The 16,998-nt window shown below is 28.9% G+C and overlaps 1 protein-coding gene and 1 non-coding gene across 2 annotated transcripts; both read right to left on the bottom strand.

Annotated features, from left to right (window-relative positions):
- Positions 1 to 12,509: 12,509 nt before the first annotated feature.
- On the bottom strand, positions 12,510 to 13,374 carry LOC129984512 (essential MCU regulator, mitochondrial-like). Its single transcript, XM_056094405.1, has one exon. It carries the CDS (start codon positions 13,277 to 13,279, stop codon positions 13,010 to 13,012), a length of 270 nt encoding a protein of 89 aa, XP_055950380.1. The 5' UTR covers positions 13,280 to 13,374; the 3' UTR covers positions 12,510 to 13,009.
- Positions 13,375 to 16,455: 3,081 nt separating this feature from the next.
- Positions 16,456 to 16,528, bottom strand: Trnaa-agc (transfer RNA alanine (anticodon AGC)). Its single transcript has one exon. It is a non-coding gene; the product is annotated as a tRNA-Ala (tRNA).
- Positions 16,529 to 16,998: the final 470 nt, after the last annotated feature.

Genomic DNA, 16,998 nt, shown 5'->3' with positions numbered 1-16,998 from the left:
CTAGGAGTTTAAACTGTGTGTTTTCGATTCGGCGTCCTTCCCTGTTTTCGATCATGATAATTCAAAATTGAAAACAGATAGAAGAATTAAATTTGTTAAAGTCTTTTTATGATCAGAATTATTGATATTTATTTTATTTTGGAACGAAACCATCAATCAAACACTTGTCTATCTGGGAGTCTGTCTATCCAGGGGGTCATAAACACGATAACTCAAACGCATAAAGGATAGAATCAAATTTTGAATCTGCAACACATTTTTGCTGTAGTTGGTAGAAAAAAAGACATCTAAAACCCGTATTCGATTTTCTTCAATGTACTACGAAGCTAGACACAAAATGATTCATATTGTGGGAAAGTATAAGAGGTATTTAATTTAGTAATATTTACATCCGTTTTGAAACAACGCAAGGGCGATTTGGGACTCACATTAAAATTTTGAACAATGGTCAGATGACAAAAGTGATACCTGAGCCCGCATATTCCCTCCCAAACTCCAGAACCACACCAACGAAAAATAGAAACGAGCATCCTACTGGATTTCTTTTATTTAGAAATCCTCTGTTACTTAAAAGTCGAATTGTTTTGAAATTCGGATCACAATAGGACCTGAACTATGTTGCTATTTTTGATTATTCGGACAATTCAAGATTAAAAGTCAAATTTATTTATTTAAATTTTATTGATTTATTCATTGATATTTAAGTCTTTCATAAATAGTTTACTTTTCTTCATGAAAACGATTTTAATGAGTGTATAAAAGTTATAAGAATAAAAAGAAATATAACTACGAATGCCATCTGTTGGCTTCTTTAAATATTAAACATGTATATTTTTAATAAACCATTTAAAGACTACGATCTGAATTAAGAAAAAAAAAATAACTTCTTTAAAAATGGTTTTAGAAAGAAATTATCTGAAATATATATTACTCACTTTTTTTTAAAATCTAATTTTGCTTTTTTTAACCTATTCCACGTTCGTAAAGACAGCATTTTATAATCGATTTTCCACTTATATCCAAGCAGGCTAAAGAACGAAAATTTTAATCAGGTTTACGTTTTTGTTGATAATACACTGTTTTCATATTTTTGGAACATAATTATCAGTTCTTCTATTCATTTAATTAATATTTTTATTCCATATGATATAGAAGATTTGAAGCAAAAATTGATTACAATATTATTTATTATTAAAAATAATGAGTACTAAATTAGAATAAAAATATCTGTCGTTTATAATACAGATAAAAATTTGTTTTAAATAAACCTTTTTGCAAAATTTATTGTTTTTTACTATTTTTGAAAACAACTAATACGAAAAATGAAACGATTTGAAACAGTTAGTAACAATGCTTATGAAAATAAATAAGCTTAGGGGGGGGGGACGAGAACTTGTTTCTCTTCTTTTCTTTTATTCAACAACATTTGTTTGGGTGTCAAAATATAATTGTGGTGTTTAAAACTCTTTTAAGACAATGAAAATATTTAACCAACCAATCTGAATATATATTTTTTTCATGTAAGCATGTGTGCTCTTTTTCTTTATTGGATCTCTTTTTTCGAAAATTTTGTAAATGTTATTCTTACGGCACATTTCATTCTTTATTCTCTTCGTTTCGATTCCACTAATATAAATATTTATTAAAGCAGTCGATTAGTTAGATCCTTTGCATTTATTTTAAAAACATTTTTCTCTTTTCGCAATAATCGCTGGCATTTTTATAATTATCGTTCGATGAATTTATACAAAATATTTGTTAATTGCATCTCTAATATTAGATTTAATAATAGCGATGTGATTTTGTAACATCACATAACATCGTTTGGAACTTTCCAGATCTCTTTTCCTCCAAAAAAAAAAAAGAAGAAGAAGAAGAAGTGAATAAAGAATTGAAATTATGCCTATGTGACCGTCTGCATTTATATAAATACAAAAACGCAAAACACACAATGAGCTAAAAGAATAATTTCCCAAGTAATCTTTAATTTAAAATTGCGAACTTAAATCAAATTTTGAATAAAATTCTTCTATGGAAAGACCATCTGTCTGTCTAGTCTGTCAATTCGTTTATATGTGAATACGATAATTCATAACTACAGCTAACTAAAGGAAATCAATTTGAGATGTGGTACTTGGTAAGATATCAAATTTGTGCTAAGTCGGTGAACCGAAAGAGGAACTGTTTTATAATGCGTTACTGTATTCTTTTCAGTATACATTGAAGCTAAGCATAAAAGTATACAATAAAATCGATAGGAGATCCTTCCCATTTTTTTTCATATCTGCTTTTTAATAAGATTCAATCAAAATTGTGAAGAATTTCAAAAGACGTTTTAAGTAATAAAACATAAAATCTAATTTTCCATTTTTACACCACAAGCACTACTTCAAATTCCAACGTCATAGTGTCTGTTTTATAGACGAAGGCTGTGATGCTACCAAATCCCTATGTATCTTAATTGGATGACTCACTCCAAAGATTATTAGATAACTCGCTTAGACTCGCTCTAAAATAAGTGTACATTCAAATCAATATGGATATTCAACTAAACAAAACTAAACGACATCATGAAAAGAGAATATCCATAGAGATTGGTAGATTTCTCAGTTTTTATCTATATTATGAATATTATCATTGAACAAGGATCATTTGACTTTAAGGTATCTAAATAGCCCCATGGTAAGAGACTAAATTAAGCAGTCCCACTTGGTAAAATACTTGACTAAACATCACATTGAGCTTCTTGTTACGATGTTATTTAGTTGAGTTTCTTACCGATTGAGTTCTTTTTACCATGGTGCTGTTTAGTGAATTTCTCGTTATGGTGCTGTTTAGTTGAGTTTCTTACCATGGGGCTATTTATTTCATTATATTTTGCCATGGTGCTGTTTAGTTGAGTTTCTTACCATGGGGCTATTCATTTCAGTGTCTTTTACCATGGTGCTATTTAGTTGAGTTTCTTACCATGGGGCTATTCATTTCAGTGTCTTTTACCATGGTGCTGTTTAGTTGAGTTTCTTACCATGGGGCTATTTTATCGAGCCTCTTACCATAGTATTGTATAGCTGAATTTCTAACCATGTTGCCGAATAATTCAATTTCTTACCATGGTGCTATTTAATTGAGTCTTTTTACCATGGTTCTGTTTAGTTGAGTTTATTACCATGGGGCTATTTATTTCAGTGTCTTTTACCATGGTGCTGTTTAGTTGAGTTTCTTACCATGGGGCTATTCATTTCAGTGTCTTTTACCATGGTGCTGTTTAGTTGAGTTTCTTACCATGGGGCTATTCATTTCAGTGTCTTTTTACCATGGTGCTGTTTAGTTGAGTTTCTTACCATGGGGCTATTCATTTCAGTGTCTTTTACCATGGTGCTGTTTAGTTGAGTTTCTTACCATGGGGCTATTCATTTCAGTGTCTTTTACCATGGTGCTGTTTAGTTGAGTTTCTTACCATGGGGCTATTCATTTCAGTGTCTTTTACCATGGTGCTGTTTAGTTGAGTTTCTTACCATGGGGCTATTTTATCGAGCCTCTTACCATAGTATTGTATAGCTGAATTTCTAACCATGTTGCCGAATAATTCAATTTCTTACCATGGTGCTATTTAATTGAGTCTTTTTACCATGGTTCTGTTTAGTTGAGTTTATTACCATGGGGCTATTTATTTCAGTGTCTTTTACCATGGTGCTGTTTAGTTGAGTTTCTTACCATGGGGCTATTTTATCGAGCCTCTTACCATAGTATTGTATAGCTGAATTTCTAACCATATTGCCGAATAATTCAATTTCCTACCATGGTGCTATTTAATTGAGTCTTTTTACCATGATGCTGTTTAGTGAATTTCCCGTTATGGTGTTGGTTAGTTGAGTTTCTTACCATGGTACTATTTATTTCAGTGGTAAAAAGACCATGGTGATGTTTAGTTGAGTTTCTCATTATAGTGCTATTTTATTGAGCCTCTTGCTATTGTACTGTATAGTTGAGTTTCTTACCATGTTGCTGTATAATTCAATTTCTTGCCATGGTGCTATTTAATTGAGTCTTTTGCTATGGTGCTGTTTAGTTGTGTTTCTCATTACGGTGTTGTTTTATTGAGTCTCTTACCATTGTGCGGTTTAGATGTCTTAAAATTCAACGATGGAAACAAAACTTACTTCACTATAATATCTGCCATATAAATGTTGTTTCAGAAGTCATTAGACTCTTATAGATCTTTTCATAGTGTTGTTTAGTTTAGTCTCTTAATTTTACAACAGGTGCTATTTAGTTAACTATATTAGTCACATCATAGTAGTAACTAATTGAGTCTCTGGCCACTGTGCTGTAAAATCAAGTCTCTTACGATGGTTCTTATACCTTACAATCATCCTTATTCGGCGATAATTTCCATCTTACACACAGAGATTGATAAATCGGCAGACCTTTGTGGATCTTCTTTTGTCATGATGCCATTTAGTTTTGTGGAATATCCATATTTTTTTTAGAGTAGAAAAGTTATTTTGAAGTAAACCTTCCAATTTTCAATCAAATGATGAGTACTGAAGTGTTTGAAACCAATTCATTAAATTTTATACCAATGGCACTATGATTTTCACTAATGAGGTAATATTTAAACTTTGCAAGGTGTATTTACAAATTCAATGCTTTTACTACAAAATTAATAAATAATCTTTTAAGAAAATTTCAGCATGTTAGATAAGAGTAAAACTTGTTATTTTGAAGTTTTATTATATAGTTGCTGTTTTCAAATTACTATATACTGTTTGTCTATTAAAATATCTAATGATTTTTTTAATTATTAGAAATCTTTTAACTATATATATATTAAAACTAATTACTGTTTACTGATTTATTAATTATGCATTGTTTCGAAATTGTTTAAGTTTTCAAACTGTTTTATCTTCCTGTATTCATTTTTAGATCCACTATTTCTTTATTCGAAATTTTAAATAAACTACATTTTTATTCTTGTCGAATTAGTTTCGCGTAATGTAAGTTCAATTGCTATATTTAAATCTTATTCATATTTGAACATAGCGAAGCTTGGTTTACAACGAACAAAATATGCACAAATTACTAAAAAGAACTTTATTCATCTGATTTAATGCCATCGTCGGAATGCTCCTTTAAAGTATCATAAGAATTAAAGTAGTACGTCAGATCCTAAAGGACACTTTTAGTCTCTTATAAACTTCAAAGACGAATCCAAGTTTAACTCCAGGGGCCTTATATTAGGTTTATGTGCAAAAAAATAAGTAATGCTAATCCTATTTATCTCGTAATGCAATGAATCCTATTTTATGCAATGAAGCGGAAACTCATTTTATTAGAAAAAGAAAATCACGGAAAGTTCTTTAAAAAAGAGCGGAAGAAAGAAAGCAAAATCCGTTGTGATGCGCTTGGGTCGCGTTCTCCATACACTGTAACCGTCACCTTTAAAGGTTATTTTGAAATTCACCCGTATTGTATAAACTTGCGACATGTGATCGATATGCAAAATACAGTTGACTGATTAGGAAATACCGATTTTTTTATATTTATTCGTTTGGTATAAAATGATACTGAGAAATAGTTGAAATGTCATGAAGTGATAAATTATTCTTAAATAAGATTTGCGGCTTTTGTTCTTTTATTTAATTCTTGAAATCGAATCTAAATTCACTTTACTTTAAATAAAAGCTTTTTTGATCGAAACGTCATGAGGTTGTTGTACGAAACTGGACAAATTAGAAAAGTTTGAAAGTGATTAATTAATGAATATACTATCCGTATAAAAATTTGGATATCCTAAGAATTTAAACATATTTTTCAAAAAGTTTCATATTTCATTACTGTTTATTTTAAATGTGGAAAATTATAACCTTGTTCGAAATCCAAAATGTAAAAATAATTGTAGAATTTTTGATGAAGGACAAAATATTTGTTTTATAAGACTACTCTTATTTTTTAACAATATATATCTTCTACTACTCTGCGTAAAATTAATTATATTCCCAATCTGAAATTTCAGGGAGATTTTTATGGCATTCTGTGAAGTCAGTTATAACATTGCTTGTTATACTTAACTGTATCACTCTATAATCATTTTATTATGCCAGAGATTTGAGAGATAGATGACTATGTCAGAATATTGCTTATTATTTAGTTACATTAACAACTTTTCTTTATATAAATTATATAATCTATTTAATAAATATTCATACTCTTCATATTCAACGTGTTTTTTCTGCGTGATATCAGACGAGTCTGTTTTAATTAATCAAATAAGCTCGTGAAATTTTTGCAAGATATGTCTGTGTTGCGTCTCTTCATAACACGTGCTGAATATATATCAAAAAAGAAAAAATAGGAGGGGGGAAATGCGCCGAGTTAAACACAATCTTATTTATTATAGTCTTATTATTTTTTCAGCAACTCATTTCATACCTTCTTCCCTCTATAAAAATGCACTCGTCTGCTTGAGATTGAAGGTCAAACACCTGCACGTCAGAATCATGATATATCAAATTATCAAATTTGTGTTCCTTTAATGTTTTTAATTTGATCATTGAGGAAAATAGGCTCTTGCCAAAAATATTTATTTTTATCAAATTCAGACATCTTCTATCCACTTTCTTCATTGAATGTGTTAAATAAAGAACCATTCTAAAAATAAAGAGTGATGTCGTGTTCGCGTTACCATGGAAAGGGGAAGCAGTAGTCTCTGAGGGTAGGGTCCACTGAGCACTTGTGGGTTGAAATCTGACATCTAGCTCATATGAAAATGACACTCACACATTCGCGAGTGGTAGAAGTTAAAGGAGAGCCCGCTTCCAACAGAAGCTATCTCCTGTAGATGGCTGGAAGTTGATGAAAGTTGACTTGGCTTCACATGATTGCCGTGGTCTTTCACTGTTCCTTAGCGTGTGATGGTAACAGTGGAACTGGCGCTACTCTGCGAAGCAGAGTAGTCCCCTGATGGAGAATCTATTGGAAACCGGGTTCAGTTTGAAAGCCTGATTGACAACGGACCATCTCTACTCACACATTCGCTTGCACAACCCCTTTTTATAGGCGTGCTCTTTCACACATCCCACAGATAGGACACAGGATGAAGAAAAACCATGCCCGAACCAGGACTCAAACCCGGATGTCCAGATCACGGGAAGACTAGCTACCCCTAGGCCAGGGCGCCGGTGATATAACCGTTATATTACCAGGTTTTGTTCATTTGTTTTTTAAGCTTAGCATTTTCTATAAATTTCCCACTTTCAATTTTGATGTCAGGATCTCTTTTCAACTTATTTGGTCGTGTTTTTGAGTTATAGTATGCAATGCGCAGTGATAGAAAAAAGAGCAAATAACCTAGAGACGAATTTATTCCAAAATTGGAGGGAGTTCATAATTTTTGTGTAAAAATCCCATTTATCCAACATTTTGAGATATTGCATTTAAACACACAAGTAAAGTTGGATTATACAACTACCTTTTGACTGATTTGGCCCAAATCTGGTACAGGCTTACCAATCTAGTAACAAAATTATGGCTTATTTTCGTCTAACTATTAAGCGCAATTTTCAGTTACTGTGCTCATATGAAGATGGACAATAGATAGAAATAAACCCAAATTTTCGCCCAAAATTTGACAGTAATCAACAATATTAGTGTCAGAACAAACTTCATGCATTTAACGTGTTGCGTTTGGTAGAAAACTTTTGTATTTTTTTTTTCTCGTGTGATTATTTAAGCCAAATATTTGCGCAGTAGCTTCTGAAGGTAAAGTCCCCTGAGCACCCGAGGGCAAAAGTCTGACTTCTAACTCAAATGAAGATCGCTTGCACAACCCCTTTTTACATGGGGGCTCATTCACCCACCTCTCAGAGAGAACACAAGGAAGAGAAGACTTGAACCCAGGACGCGAGGAAGACGCGTTACCCCTATGCCAGAACGCCGGCATCTTTTGCATTGTTTTTATTAATAGACATAGATCTTCCATCAGTTTTTTTTCCCCTTATTACAAAGGAACCAAAAAAGGAAAATTCTCTCAAACCTTGAAATTCAGTTTCTTGACAGTTATAATTTTTTTTTTTTTTTTCGTGTTGGATATTTATCGCATACATATATGCGAATAAAACGTTTAGCAAAATGGTTACAATTTTTTTAATAAATTATTTAAGACATAATCTAAGATAAATCACAATAATCAATAGCTGACTAAATAACATTTCAAAGACCTTTCATGGAAGCGTAAAATTCATTCTTCTAAATTCTCCCAATATTTCAAAATTACACTATTACGTGCTAATTTTGCTGCACCTGAATAACAAGGGACATGGAATTAAATTTATTCAAATTAAAATTAGATATCGCTTAAATTTTAGAACATGATTCCTTATTTTACTTTCAAAGATTCAAAATTTCTTTGCAGATTAAAACGGTCCAATCTTTGTTGTAACACTCAAACCAAATACTCTGGTAAACTTTGTATTAAAATATTTAAATTTTGTTAAAAAAATTATTATTTTATTCAGTTTGCCTGGTAATTATTATTAAAAAAACTATATAGATATTAAATTAAAAATATCTTGTTATAGATATTGGACGAAGGGATAGGGATAAAGCGGGATACCGAAGGTTGCATTGTCTAAAGAACCCCTACAGAGTTGTATACCTGTGTATCCATGTATTACCGAAAATGCATCATTTGCATTCGTTTGATATGTGGATGACCAATTTTGAAATGAAGATCTCTAATTTCAATAACTTTATTCAGTTATTAATTTTTTCCGCTGCCAATTTCTCTGAAACGCTTCATTTTAAACCATCCAAAATATCCGAGGTGCACTCGGCCTGCCATCTAGTGATAACAATTGTAATGTACAACCACTTGACTTACGCAATGTAGCATTTATTTAAAGGATATAGATCCCAATAAAATGTATCTATTAATTTTACAATTTGTTGAATCTTCAATATGTTTGAATACTGTTCAGTAGATATTGTTTTAATTTCATTGTTTTTTATTGTTTTGTTTTGAATTGATTTCTGAATGAGTAATATCATAAACCTCCTTTTGTAGCAATTATCATCGATTAGGAAACTGTTTACAAGACTTTTTACGCATCTTTTGAATATAATGAAAATAATTTCAAATTATATTTTAACAAAATGCTTAAAACGTATTTTTTTAAATAAAATAAACATACATTTTTATTTTGCATAGATAATTTAACAAGTAGAAACACAATGAAGCCACTCTTAGAGAATCACTGCTTATTCTAATACTATACCGTGTCTTTATAAAATAGCGCATTGCTGAATTCTAAAATTGGTGCTGAATGCTTGTGGTTACTATTCTGAAAGAAATTTGCAGACTACCAAATTATTTCGTTTCATTATTGTTCTTGTGATATAATATTAACATAATTCAACATATTTTTATACTGTTTACTAATTTCATTTATCTCACCCTCAGTTTAGCAATACGAGCTATGTAAGACATAGATGTAATTGTACATCAGTCCAATTTCAGCAAAATTCTGTTAGTTTATTATTCTTTCTTTTTCAATGACTTTCTGAAATCCTATATTCATTTAAAAAATCTGTATTTTTTTGCAATATAAGACTTTGCTTATTGAGAAACAATCATTTTCTGAAGAAATGTGAAGGGAAATTGTAAAATGCTTTTATGCAATTTATAAGAAATTCTGAAGATATAATTAATTAATTGAAAAATCATTAAAATCCTTCCTTTGTAAATAATATTTGTAGTTATATGAACTTTTATTTTATAACATTGACAATAGATGGCAGCATGAGTTAAATAAAAAATCCTTTTCTACTGTAACCATAAGCAAAAAAGCCGGCGTCTATATCGTATAATGCAAATTTCTATATTGTACACATTTCTGTAATGTTCTTAATGTCTTCAGAATATAAATAGAATCGCCTGAAGTTAAATTATGAGGTTATTCTAAAAATTTTTTTATTTAACTTCTATAGCTGTAAATATTAGTCTTTCATAATAAAACTGAAGTGTTTGCTTCAAAAGGTTAGTAGCACCATCTCGGGGAAATTAGATGTATTTTCTTTCTGTAGAAATAGATTATCTCCTAATTTAAAAGCGAATCTTTAAAAATATAGTTGCTCTTTTGTAGATTTTTTTTGTCCTAATAAAATGCTAAATTAAATAAGAAAAGATATCAAAATTGCAACATTAATAATAAATAATAATAATAATGATAAAAACCATTTAATGGATGCATTAACAACTACCCTCTCTAGTAAATAGTATATGATCTAAATACAAATTCAAAAAGAGTTTAAGTAAAAGCTTTAAAAAATTAATGCCTCAATATACATTAATAAAAAAAGGGGAAAAAACTTTTCAATTTAGGAAATGATTTTTTTTTTTAGTTTTAATAAATCTATAGAAATATAAGAAAATTTTTAAATTATGAAGGAAATAGGTTTTTCAATAACAAAAAGATTTTAAGGATAAATAACTTCCTACTTTCTGAACATATAATCGAGATTTTGGTAATGACTTTTAAGTTATGTAAAATTTAATATTCTAATATAATAATACTTAAAAATCAAGTTGTAAAAAAGTTAATATTGTAATAAATGTATCTGTTGCGAAAATAAGTGCGTAACAATTAAAATTATAAAGAAAAATAATGCATTATTCACATATTTTTTTTAATATAGTTGATAAACAGGAATTTGTTGAATGAAAATTTATGAAAAAACAAAAAGTTTGTAAAAAATAATATAGAAGGAACAAAAAAAAAAAAAAAAAAAAAGCTGCAAAAGCAAAAAAAAAAAATAAAAAATATTTTCAATAATATGTATTATACACATTCTGCATTTATATTCTTGTCTTCAGTGTTTTTTTGTTCTTAATACTTTTTGTTGCATTCTCTCAGATTTCCTATGCTTTTTTTCTTTTTAAATCTATGTAAGTGTTTTCTATGAATTACAGTTGCCCTTGATTTACAATACAATTCCTTTAATCTCTTTAAAAAATGTACCACAGAGGTTAGATTTATAAAGTAATATATATACATGTATGTGTGGACTAATTAATATATATTCTAAAGTTAAAAATAGTATTTGAATTCTTTCTTTCCCTGATACATTTAAATCTAATCTTATAAATCCTTTATGTCAACTTTTATTTAGTACTGTAGTAATTCAAGAAAGAATATCTTCTCATCTGAGAAACTCATAAAATTACCAAAATGCTTCCGATTAAATAACCTCAACAATTGTGCTACTTTTTCTTTTCATAATAGTAGAAAAAAATTTAATCACTAGTGCATATGCATTGCTTAAAAATTATATTTTCATTAAAAATGCTTTCAAACATGCTCAAAAGATACACAAACTAAAAGTAAATTAACAAGAGATTTATATGTCTCTATTTACTTTACATTATATATATATATGTGTGTGTGTGTGTACAAATTTTAATATGGCAAAATTTTGATCATGATGGAGAATGCCATTTTCTATTTTATATAAACTAAAAAAAAAATCTTAACCTATTAATCTAACCCAATAAATGTTTCAAATATAGTTTCTAAGATAATACTTCAAAGACTCTTTTACACAATATTCTGTCATTGATCAACTAAAGTGTTGAAAGTAAGAATTAACTAAGAAAAAATAATTAAAAATTTAATTTTTATATTGATAAAAAATTATATTATTGTTTTATATATGTTTTTGTTTTTGTACACAAGATGCATAATATATATATGTTAACAATGAAATTAATATTTAAAATTTTTATTAAAATGAGAATAGTAGAACTCAGTTAATTAATTTAATATGTATATAAGTACTTAGAAATTTTTCTTTCATAAAAAAACTTTTAATGTACGTTCTATTTTCGATTATGAATAATAGATTTTTTTTTCTATTCAATGATCATTACAGAATTTTTTAAGTATGGTTGTAATATATCAATTCAATTTTTTGAAATTCTTTGGAATGTAGCTCAAATTTTAATTTACTCAGCAGGAAGAAAAAATAAAGCTCTGATCAAAAAATATAAGTAATTATTTAACAATAAAAAAGCCTTAGTGAAGCTTAAATAATAAAACAAAATGATTAAACTAAATTTCTTTTTTTAATTTAAAATATAAATTACTTGAAACTTAAAGAAAAATAACAATTTAACAATAAAGTCAATAACAACATACTCCATATGAATGAGAAAAGAAACATCTGGATGAAGATTTTCATGCAAAATCTTCCTCAAATAATAAGAATTTGAACACAAAAAATAGTCTCTTCAAACACAAATAATTGATATTTAAAAACATTTTATAGAATTTGTGACACAAATAATATATAGATAACTCGCAAGTTGACTATAAAACAAGGAAATTTAAATATACAATTCTTCCAAACATAACTGATTTTAAATAAAATCCAAATAAAATGAATTTATTTTTGAATTTGCAAATATTATAATAATAAATAGTATTATTAATATTACATATTCCTGTTTGGTTATAAACTTATGATAAAATACTTCATGAATTAAGTATATTAAAGACTAAATAAATAAAAAAAAGTAACGATAAAATATTGTATGCTTACTACATAAAATGATGAATACAAAAGGGTAGAATAACTCAGTTATTCCAAGTATCCACAATATATCTTTATTCATTTGATTCAAATTTTCTAACAGCTAAATAAATTTTTTAACAAGAAAAATCTAAACAAGAAATGCAATGCTATGAAGTTACAACCCATGTCTTTCCTTTCATATGATAAAATATTATTGCATTCTAAACCAGAAAATAAATAGAATGGAGAAACAAATAGAGTTACGAACAGAGACTTTAAATACAATGTCGCATCGCCAGATTAAATACACTTTTCTGTTTTTAACAACAATAAATACATATTTGAAATAAATGCTGTCTAATCCCAGTAAAGATCTACATTTTCAGACAGCATAACATAAGAGATGGGTTTTCCAGTTTATACGATGGGAATATAACATTCAATCTTCGTCGTCATCTTCATCAGGCACAAATATATCATTTTCTTCAAGAAAAGCAGCGCCTTCTTTACTAATCGTTGCTCCAAGGTACAAGCCAGGTAAAACAGTCAATAGAACACGAACCGGACCGAAAGGCATTTTCTCTGGCTTAGGAAGTACTGCACCAGTTTCTGATGTTACAGCATGTCGTATGGGTACTGTAGTCATTTTCTTTAAAGGATAATTCATCATATAAATATTAGATGCAAGTCTCAACAGCTTGCTAGCCATTATTATAGCGATATTGGCCTATTTGTTTACTTTCAGTTTACTGTAAACAGTATTCGATCCCGAAAATTTATAACACATTCAGATATCTTATCCCTATTGGCTACTGAAATTAGGCCACACCTTTTTAGATACAACTGCCACCTTAAAAAGCAAATTACTCTAATGAACTGAATTTCTTTGTTAATATTTCCTATATGGTAAGCTGTATACTATAATTAAATTTTTAAAAAAGAATAGCATTGAATCCATAATATGGTGTTAAAATATTTTAATTTTTATTCATTAGAAAACACTTTTAACATTCATTGAAAAATGAAATGTATTTTCGGTATCAGTGTGACTAAAATTCCTAGTTGCATAGAGTGTTATGCCTTTACAATTTTCCTTTTATTTCCAAGCTTTTAATATAAAAGCATATTTGCACTTGCTTATTCTTACGGATTCCAGTTCAATAATCGATTTTCAGATTATGTCAGGCTAGCCAAGCTCCATTATTGAGAAAATGCCAAGATGGTTGCATTCTCCGGTTTACTTAATGATTTTCAGAATACGCCAAAATCGCCAAGCTTTGCTATCTATACAAATAACAAAGATGAATGTGCGTATGCATGCGTACTGGTGCTCTTTAGGCCACAACGTTTGACCTAAACTATAAAATTTGGTACTTGCCATTGAAGTTAGGAAGGATTTTTTTAAAGTTTAAATTAGGGTTTTAATTAATTAAAAATTAAGCTGAATATCGTTGCAATAACTTGCAAGAATATTATTACATAAAAATAAACTTTACAACATTACAAAATTTTGAAAGTTGTCTTTTTAATGATATCAGTTTAATGCTCGTCCGAATTTTAAATAAATTTTAGCAATTTAGCATTTTTTTTTTAAATTTTGCCCGATTTCCAGCAATGGATTACATTATTGCCTTGAAATTCAAAACATTTTCATTATTTCATCAAACACTTAATCGTATGATTTTCTATTATTATTGGAAAAGACGAAGGATTTTGTTTAAAATCTGTATAGTTTATAAAACAAATAAAAAAAAGTCAAGTTACAATATCGGGAAATTTAGAAGATAGATGAATATTTACGTCTTTAATGTATCCATTAGAAAAGTTCGTGTGCATTCTAAAAAGAACTTCGCTAAGACAATTAAAATAACACGGTAATTAACAAATTGTTTGCCACTTTGCTGTCAGACAATTTGTCGGAATCCTGAACGTGAAGTCATAAAAAAATGATTTATCTGAAATGAAATATAACAAATATTTCTGACAAAACAGCTGGTCACGCGAGGTGATTAGATTAATCGGATATTTATTTCATAAATTTAGATAGATTAACCGATTATTTATACTTTTAGAAGAGACACAATGACATACGGTGAGATCTTCATCTGAAAAGTTTATATACTGAATGAACAGAACATAGAACATTTAAAATGACATTAGTGCCTGACAATCTTGGTGAAACACAAACATGAAAATATATCTAAATGATTTAAAATTTAACTAGAATTAATTAAGCCCAGTATCCTCAGCGAACCAGCTGGTCGCCAAAGACGACTAACACATTATATGCCGACATTTCATTCAGATAACTGGCGATGGTTTACATTTTCTTTAGAAATTTATCTCGGGGCCATAAAAATAAACATCGTTTATTCATCTTCATCTAAATATTCTGTACAGTTGATTCTAGAAGCCTTATCTATAAAAGAATATTATCTGTTATATAAAGAAGATTGTAATAAATTCTGTACATTATGTATAAAGTATGATATGATCGAATTTTAAGAAAAATCATGTGTTGACGGTTGGAAATCATGGAGTCTTTAAGCATACATCAATTTGCACTAATACTTCCTTTTATTTCCTACTAGCCGTCTCTGGCGATCAGCTGGTCCGATAGGAATATTGATTATATTTATTTTCATATAAATTATTTAGATGTAATTTCATATCCATGATTCCGCCAAACTGTCTGACATTAAAACCGAGCTATTTTAAGTGTCTATTTAAGTTATGTTTAGTGTATATATGAACCTTTCTAATGGAGACAGTCCCAAAATATCACAGAGCAATTAGAAACGTAAATCTCTTTAATATTCCTGTTTTCGCGATATTGTAATTCTGCTTTTTTATTCGTCTTGTAAACGATACAGATGCAAAATAGAATACATCTTCTTTAACTTTCAACAACGGAAGAAAGACATGTGCTCAGATAGATGATGAAACAATTATAACTATTTGAACTTAAGGGCAAAAATATAATTTATTATTGGAAAGTAGCAATAAATAAATAAATAAATATTTTTTAAATTTTGAAAAAGGCATAAAATTAATTTCTGCGTGTTAATATTTTCAGAAGTTATCGCGCAAAAACCTTAAAATCTAGCTTATTTTTAATTGATTAAAATTTCGGAAGAATCGTTCCGAGGTGCATATTCCCACTTCCCCAGGTATGTATGTCCCACGTTTGATAGTTCTAGGTCAAATAGTCCGATCTGTAGACACACACAAATACATACTGAAAATAAAAACAAATAACGCACTGTTAGTCCTAAATGTCATTCCTTAAACGTAAAGCGCCCATTTTCCATCTGGAAAGCTGGCCAATTCACCCCCGCTTATAATTTTAGCTTGCAACATACAGTTTTCAACATAAAAAGCCTTTAGCATTTGGTTCTGAACCTTTTCTAGAAATAATAAAAGTTTTGATATGAAAATTTGAATTTTTCAGTGATTTCAAAGTATTTTTTATTTAATTTATTATTATTATTATTTTTATCGAGCTACGATATTGCGCTTCTCCGAAAGTTCTAACTTGGAAAGTATTATCTATTGAATCCCTGTTCCGTGTTTTTTTTTTCCAAGAAAGAAATAAAAGTGTATAGATACGAATAAAAAAATCTGAACAATCTAAGATTTTATTTCAATTCAAAGTGAAAGCTAACCAAAGTAAATTTGCTTATAGACAATTCCAATATTTTTCCAAATTATGAACTGAGAGAACGAAATTAGCTTCAATGGGATCAGTTGCATAATTTTTTAAAATGAAAATTTTTTTCACTCTTTACATAAATATTCTTTAAAAAAATAAGTAAAATATTAACAGTGAGACTGGAGACAAATATAATTGAAATAAAAATGAACAAACAACAGAAAAGGTAAAATTGGAGGCGCCGGGTATCGATCCCGGTACCTCTCGCATGCTAAGCGAGCGCTCTACCATCTGAGCTACGCCCCCGACAGAAACCATAGACGTAATAATAATGACAATAAAGATAATATATTATTCTTAATACAGTTACCTACGAAGAAATTTTCTTTTGTCTTTAAGATCACATAAATTATACGATATTCATAAGGAGAAACATCAAACAAAGAGAATTTGAACACGTTTTATTTTAAGTGTAATTTTAGACACTTTCGTTTAGTGCTGTGGAAGTAGGTTCTGAAAAAAAAAACATGCACACACCTTAAAAAATCATGAAATACAAAGTTTATATATCATAACAAAGGTCCTGTAGTATTATTTAATATTTCGAAACTATAATTTAATAAAATCACTTACAAACTAGTCATTTCAATACATGAAAAAGTAATTATGTTTCTTCTGATCTTCATTGAACGATGGTGCCCTCTATAAGTAAATATTAATACTAAAAGGAGATGACTTTGAAAGATTTTGTATTAATGCAATGCCATATTAATGAA

Source organism: Argiope bruennichi, chromosome 9, assembly GCF_947563725.1.
Source record: "Argiope bruennichi chromosome 9, qqArgBrue1.1, whole genome shotgun sequence".
Taxonomy (NCBI): Eukaryota; Metazoa; Arthropoda; class Arachnida; order Araneae; family Araneidae; genus Argiope; species Argiope bruennichi.
Note: the sequence above shows the minus strand (reverse complement) of the source record. Positions and strands in the feature narration are given on the sequence as shown.

Coding starts and splice junctions, on each gene's coding strand:
- LOC129984512 (XM_056094405.1), bottom strand. CDS start 13,279: ATGGCTAGCAAGCTGTTGAGACTTGCATCTAATATTTATATGATGAAT.